The sequence below is a fragment of the Fragaria vesca genome, linkage group LG1 (assembly GCF_000184155.1).
Source record: "Fragaria vesca subsp. vesca linkage group LG1, FraVesHawaii_1.0, whole genome shotgun sequence".
Classification (NCBI taxonomy): domain Eukaryota; kingdom Viridiplantae; phylum Streptophyta; class Magnoliopsida; order Rosales; family Rosaceae; genus Fragaria; species Fragaria vesca.
This window is the reverse complement of record NC_020491.1, coordinates 14,484,880-14,491,829: the sequence shown is the minus strand read 5'-3', so window position 1 is coordinate 14,491,829 and position 6,950 is coordinate 14,484,880. Positions and strand designations below refer to the sequence as shown.

At 38.7% G+C, this 6,950-nt stretch overlaps 1 protein-coding gene across 1 annotated transcript; it reads left to right on the top strand.

Annotated features, from left to right (window-relative positions):
- Window positions 1-3,361: 3,361 nt before the first annotated feature.
- LOC101293048 (putative F-box protein At5g55150-like) lies at window positions 3,362-4,817 on the top strand. Its single transcript, XM_004289305.1, has 2 exons — window positions 3,362-3,425; window positions 3,658-4,817. The coding sequence occupies exons 1-2, from the start codon at window positions 3,416-3,418 to the stop codon at window positions 4,815-4,817; spliced, it is 1,170 nt and encodes a 389-aa protein (XP_004289353.1). The 5' UTR covers window positions 3,362-3,415.
- The last annotated feature ends 2,133 nt before the right edge of the window (window positions 4,818-6,950 follow it).

Below are 6,950 nucleotides of genomic sequence, written 5' to 3'. Positions count from 1 at the left end.
CTCTCTCTCTCTCTCTCTCTCTCTCTCTCTCTCTCTCTCTCTCTCTCTCTCTCTCTCTCTCTCTCTCTCTCTCTCTCTCTCTCTCTCTCTCATCAGGCATCGCCGACGACGACGGTCGAGATCGAGCAACCTCTGATGAGTCGCTCCACCACATCCTCTGTAAGGTCTAGCAGCCTCGTCGTTATCGGTCGGCATGGGATCCGAATCCGATCACGAAGACAAGGCCGACATTGACCAGAAAAAGAGCGGCGGCGGATGAAGGAGGCAGGGAGACAACGATCTCCTCGACGGTAGACTTGGTGAGGATGGAGATGTTGTCGTCGGCGGTGTATTGCTGCAGAGATTGGAGAAGGTGTGGCCGAATCTGTGAAGGTGTGGCCGAATCTGTGAAGGTTTGGAGTGAAGTGACTGCCAATCTCCTCGACGGCGGATTGCTGCAGAGATGCCGGATCTGTGAAGGTTTTGAGTGAAGCGACGTTTACTACCCCCAGTAAAAGTTTACTAGGGGTAGTAAATTTTAGTTTTGCATCTAAGTTGATTTTTCTCCATTTTAATGTGTACTTATGGCCTTGGAGATATTGTTTTGCAAGCTTACTACCCCCAGTATAAGTTTACTGGGAGTAATAAACTTTATTTTTTCGTAAGTTCACTACCCCCAGTAAAAGTTACTAGGGTAGTAAATTTTATTTTTGCATTTAAGTTGATTTTTCTCCGTTTTAATGTGTGCTTATGGCCTTGGAGATATTGTTTTGCAAGCTTACTACCCCCAGTATAAGTTTACTGGGGGTAATAAACTTTATTTTTTCGTATCTAGGTTGTTTTTCCTCTATTTTAGTGTGTATTATGGCATTGAAAATATTTTTTTGCAAGTTTACTACCCCTAATAAAAGTTTACTGAGGGTAGTAAACTTTAGTTTTTCGAATCTAAATTGTTCTTCCTCTGTTTTAGTGTGTAGGGGTAGTAAACTTTATTTTTTCGCATCTAAGTTGATTTTTCTTCGTTTTAATGTGTACTTATAGCCTTGGAGATATTATTTTGCAAGATTACTACCCCCAGTAAGATGTTTACTAGGGGTGGTAAACTTTATTTTTTGCATATATGTTGATTTTTTCTCTTCTTTAAGGTATATAATGGTCATAGGAAAACTGTATTGCAAGTTTACTACCCCAGCAGAAGTTTACTAGGGGCAGTAAACTTTAATTTTCTGCATCTAAGTTGATTTTTCACTGTTTTAAGGTATATAATGGTTATGGAAAAACTTTATTTTGAGTTTACGACCCCCAGTAAAAGTTTAGTAGGGGTAGTAAACTTTATTTTTCGTACTTGGGTTAAGATCACGTAAATTCTGATGACATTTAAAAAAATCCAGTGAGATTTCCGGAAAATTCCGGCCACCGGATGTCGGCAATTTTCCGGCCGTCGGAAAATTCCGGTCACTGGTGATCGGATTCCGACGGCAGGAGTTCGGAGTCCGGCGATCGGAATGCGGCCGCCGGTGACTGGCGCCGGAGCCCGGTGTGCTTCCGGCAAAGTCTTCCTTCCATCTTTTTCACTTTTTCTCTTTAAGTAAAAGCTAAGGGTAAAAAAGTCTTTAAAAATATAATTTTATTATATTTTAAAAATTTGTGTATTTGGGCTTAAAATAAGTACCTTGTATTCAAATAGGCTAATAAAAAAGATTATTATTGAAATGGGGTTTGACTTTTTCTATTTTGTGCAAATTGTCTTTTTCCCTATCGTGTGCAGAACTGTAGGCCATGCATCAATTGGGATCTGCATTGATCCATTTATGCCCAATGACATTACAACCCTCTAAGGCGTATACAAGAAAAGGTTTACCATGAACCGTCATTTCTTAAGATAATTAAGTAGGAAACCAATTTACTAATGGAGTAGGTTACTCCTACAATTTTGATCTGATTTAATTCTCAAATTAGAGAGAGTCTCTCAAAATATGAAATGTTTCGGTTACGAAAGACTTCAACTTTTCAAATTCTAACATCAAAAGTATGTAATTGTCATGAGCAAACAATACAGTTTTGAGGGCCTTAAGTGCCATTCCTATGCCCAAATCTAATTGCAGATGAATCTGCAGCTAGGAATAACAATCTGATTGATTACAAGAACATCCACTAAAATTCTATTTCTTCCTTTTTGGAGGCTATAGACACCCACTTGATGTCTTGATTCATGAACTTTCTCCATGACTAGTAGCTGACATTTGGATCAACGGTGAATGGAAACCTGGATATTCTTTTCTTCTTCCTCACGTTGTACATTGTGGTTGATGGCATAGTGCTGGGAGGGCTGCATCACCTCCTTTGGTTGGGCTGTTGATGGTGGGTCTCACAATGTTGGGGTGACAACGGTGGTTTCAGGGTGGGGTGCCGGCAGCGCTGCACACTAGTTGATGGATGCTAGGGTTTCCAGGGCGACATTGGCTGGGTTTGCTGGGCTTGGGTAGTTATTTTGTTTTTTAATTTTATTTCTTTTTTGGGTTCATATCTTTTTTCGCGAAAGGATATTGGGTCTTTTATTATCTAGCCTTGAGCGAGAGAGATCGCAAAGAAAATAGAGACTCGGTGGTCTCTTAATTGAGACTTATATAATTTTATTAGCTGAGCTTTATAATTTTTTTGTTTTGGGCTTCATACAAGAATGTGTGTGTATTAGAAAATTGCTAGTATAGTTTGCACTTTTTTGGGTGGATTTGTAGTAGTTTCTACGGAACGGTTCTTTATGTCGTCCTCACTGAGAGGGATCGTTTTTGTCTAAGCTAACAAAGGATGATCTCTTTTGAATAAAAAAAAAAAAAAAAACCCGACCTTAAGAGTCGCATAATTCTTAAGAACATTGTCGTTAGTCGACTTTCCTAACTCATAGAGGTTTGTTCACCTGGTTGTTGTTGGAACGAATTTCCCATATTAACTCATCAGACAGGTCTATTAACCTTGTTCTTCTTTAAGTTTCCTAACTCAAATAGGTCAAGTTTCCTAATTCTTGCTGGATACAGAAGTTGCCTTTAAATAAGGGTAGAGAGTACTGCATGCACTTACAATCTCTACAAGCAGTTCAAAGCAATAGTGTTCACATCCTTTTCTTTTTGGCTTTTCTTTGATCGAGGACAATTATACAACTACCAACTACTTGCCCGAAATACAGAAAGTGAAGTTTCCACGTGCTCTCCTACCTTCAATCTTCTTCAAAGCTAATTCAAGAGCAGAAGGAAGATCTAGCAAGCCAGCCAACACAAACTTTGAAGCTTAACTGCCGGAAAAGTCTATCGTCTTCTTCAGATCTTCAGATCACTCGATCGGAAAACCAAGAAAGTCTTGATCACCGGCCTTCAATCTTCTTCTGCTTCTGCGTTTCTCTGCAACATCAACCATCTGCTGCTGGGTTTGGAGAGTCTTTATGGAGCGAGGTATTGTTTTCTCGTACAAATCTTGATCATTCTCTAGCAGAAGCTTTTGTGGTACAAAGGATCTAATCAACTAGTTTTTATAAAAAATATCGTGAGCGTTAGTAAGCCTGTAGGTGTAAGCCGATGACTACCGCATCCCTATCCTCACCTCATATTTTGTCAGAAAACGGAACAATGTTTCAATGTTCTTCTTCGGTCTCTGATTCTAATCAAGATTTTCCGTCATTTTCAGATTGGGAAAATTTGCCTAAGCATCTTCTAGATTCAGTTGCAGAAAAACTACCAAAACCATCTGACTATTTGGGGTTCAGCTTGGTCTGTAAATCATGGTATTCTGTAGCAAAGGATAACAGTACCAAGCATGCTAGTATGACTGCTCCAATGCTGTTGTTTAATTCAGGCAAAAAAGACTATTGTAATTTCTACGATCTCATTAGTCAGAAGGTTCTTAATTTCCAAGTGAATGTGCCGAGGACGCGCCTTGTTGGGTCTTCGAAAGGATGCTTAATATTTACAGAGAAAAATACTGTAGATAGAACTTTCAGTGTGAGCCTAGTAAATCCACTCTTTAGAATTATAGGGAGGGAAGAGAAAGCAAACTCGCTTATTCGGCTTCCTCCTCTAACTCCTCGAGGTTGGAAAAAATGGTATAAAAATAGTCGGCGTTATGTTCGCAAGGCCACAATTTCAGCTGATCCAATATTACATCCGAACGATTGCATTGTTACAGTAATACATTTAGAAAGAGGTAGATCGGCTTTTATTAATTTGGGTAAAGATACAAAATGGACTTATGTGTATGAAAAAGTTGATGATGCCCTTCTAGGTTTCCACATGATTGAAGAAGTTGCTAGCTTGGGAAATAAGTTTTATGCTGTGAATTGTTGGAGCGAAGTTCTGTCTTTTGATGTTGCTGCTGGGTGTAGCTCATCAAATACTAAATTGGTTGGACGTGGCTGCGACCCTGGTGAGTATGATATAAAGCGTTATATCTTTGAAGGAGAGAAGAATACATTGTGGATGGTTCAAAGATATTTAAAGTTCGGATCAAGCAAACGTGTGACAAAGAAGTTTAGAGTATTTGAATTGAATTTCCAAGGAGCTGAGTGGACTGAGAAAAATACATTGGATGATGCTGCTTTGTTCGTGGGTGAGAATTCTTCAGTACGTGTGTTGCCAGCGGAAGTTGTAGGATTTGAATCAAATTGCATATATTTTAACCATGACTTTGATTATCTGGGCACCGATGATTACAGAGCGTGTGATTTTGGTGTTTATAGTGTTGAAGATCAATGCTTCCGAAATATCTACACTGAAAGTTCCAACAAGCTTTTGAAGATGAGCTATCCGATGCCAATATGGGTTGTGCCTACATTGTCTTTCCCGCTGTAAAATGTCGCTTACAGTAGTCTTGCTTTCTTTGTTTTTTCTTCCCTTCTTACTTTGAGTGTGTGTTTGTTCCTATGTAGACTTTATGAGGCGAAAACACATCATTGATAATTGCAAGTCAGATGAACTTTATATAATCTATCGTTTCAATGATCATTGCGAATGAAAAGATCTTCTTAGTGTAACTGATCAATGAAAAGATCTTGTTAGTATGACCTTCCTCTTCTTGCCAATATGAATCTAGCTCGATATGAAGCTCTTTCATGCATCAAGGGATCTGCATTGATCCATTTATATGTCCAATGACATTACAACCCTCTATGGCGTATGCAAGAAGAGGTTACTTATCCTGGTGTCTCTTACCATTAACTGTCATTTCTTAAGAGAATTAAGTAGGAAACTAATTATCTATTGGAGTAAAGGTTCTAACCCAGGAAACCAATTTAGTGAATTTACTAATGAAGTAAAGGTCATTTACTGCTACAATTGTGATCTGGTTTGATTTAAAATTATAGTCTCTCAAAATATGAAATTGTTTCAGTTCTGAAGGACTTACACTTCTCAATATGTAATTGTGATGAGCAAACAAGAGAGCGTATTCAGCGCACCCGTCCATCTCCGCCGTCCATTTGACGCGGCCTTGGCAGAGCCTTTTGACTTTTTCAAAATAGATGGCGGAGATGGACGGGTGTGCGGCGCACCCGGGTGCGCTGTATAATTTTCGGAGCAAACAATACAGTAGTTCGGAGTGACGGCCTTAAGTGCCGTGCCATTCCCTATGCAAAAGCCAATCTAATTGCAGATGAATTTGCAGCTAGGAAAAACCAGGAATAACAATCTGATTAATTACAGAGTAATGCTAGGTGAACCACCTTTTGAGGAACCACCTTAGAGCCTACCTTAGGTGGCATCATATGTGGCATAGCCACATCATCAAAGTATTATCTGTGTCTTTTATATTTTCATTTCTTCGAAATTACAAAAATTTATTTTTCCTTTTTTCACTTTCAATAAGTAATCTTCGTCTATAAATTAGGTACAAGAATAACACGCCTGTATTCATGTATGTTTTTTTTTGAAGAAAAAAATACTTTTATTAATGAGTACGAATGTCGTACATGAGGGCATCCTAGATGAAATCAGGAGCATGAACATACCAATCTCTAGTTATATTGTCTTCATAACTGAAACTGGCAAGTCTATGAGCAACTCTATTGGCTTGTCTCGGAGCATAGACCACTTTACAATCTTGAATACTACTCACTAGACTTCTAATATCATGAACTAAAGCAGCTAGAGGAGATAGGTCACAAACTAAAGCATTGACAGCCTGAACAGCCATCAAGCAGTCACTCTCAATAGTGATTGACTGGAGCTGTAACGCATGCACCAATTGCAGTCCTTTTTGCATCGCAACCCTGTATCCATGTATGTTCTTTCTTCCTCTGGTTGGTATATATTCTCCAGCACTGATTGTTATTTCATCAGTTTTGCAAAAAGAAAATAGAACCTGAACTTGTATTCAAATTCTTACATCGATCATAGCTTTAGCTAGTATTTATCATACACCCGTAGACAAGATAATACTTGCTTGATTCATATCTTTCAAACTCGGTTTCACCAATTGTTATAAGTAACTGGCACCTTCCAGCAAATTAAGAAAGATATATATGTAAAATATAGCAAGCATTTTGTTCCAACCAGTTCCCATCCATTATTTCCTATGTTCATCTTTGCCTCTTACGTACCACTCTTGTTACTGGGCAGTATATATGCATAATTGCCAAGGATGTCAAATTGCAATTGAAGGCCTTCAAGAGTCCCCATCCCCCAACGATAATGATGATGTACCATGGTCTAACTAGGAAAAGATCAGTGTTCGTTATCAACCCAACCTCACTGAATATTAATCTTCTACCCGGTCATGGTGATCGAAAACCAATTCACAGAAGGAGTTCGTATACGAGGAATCGTAGTCACATAGATATCAAAGAAAACCCATCCAACTCAACAATATATGACCCATGAAATTCTAATAAGCATCATGTGATACTCTAATTCGATATGAGTTGATCATGGAAAATCAGATAATTAAGATGGTTGAGCAAAGGGTGAGAGGAAGAAGGATGAAGACGG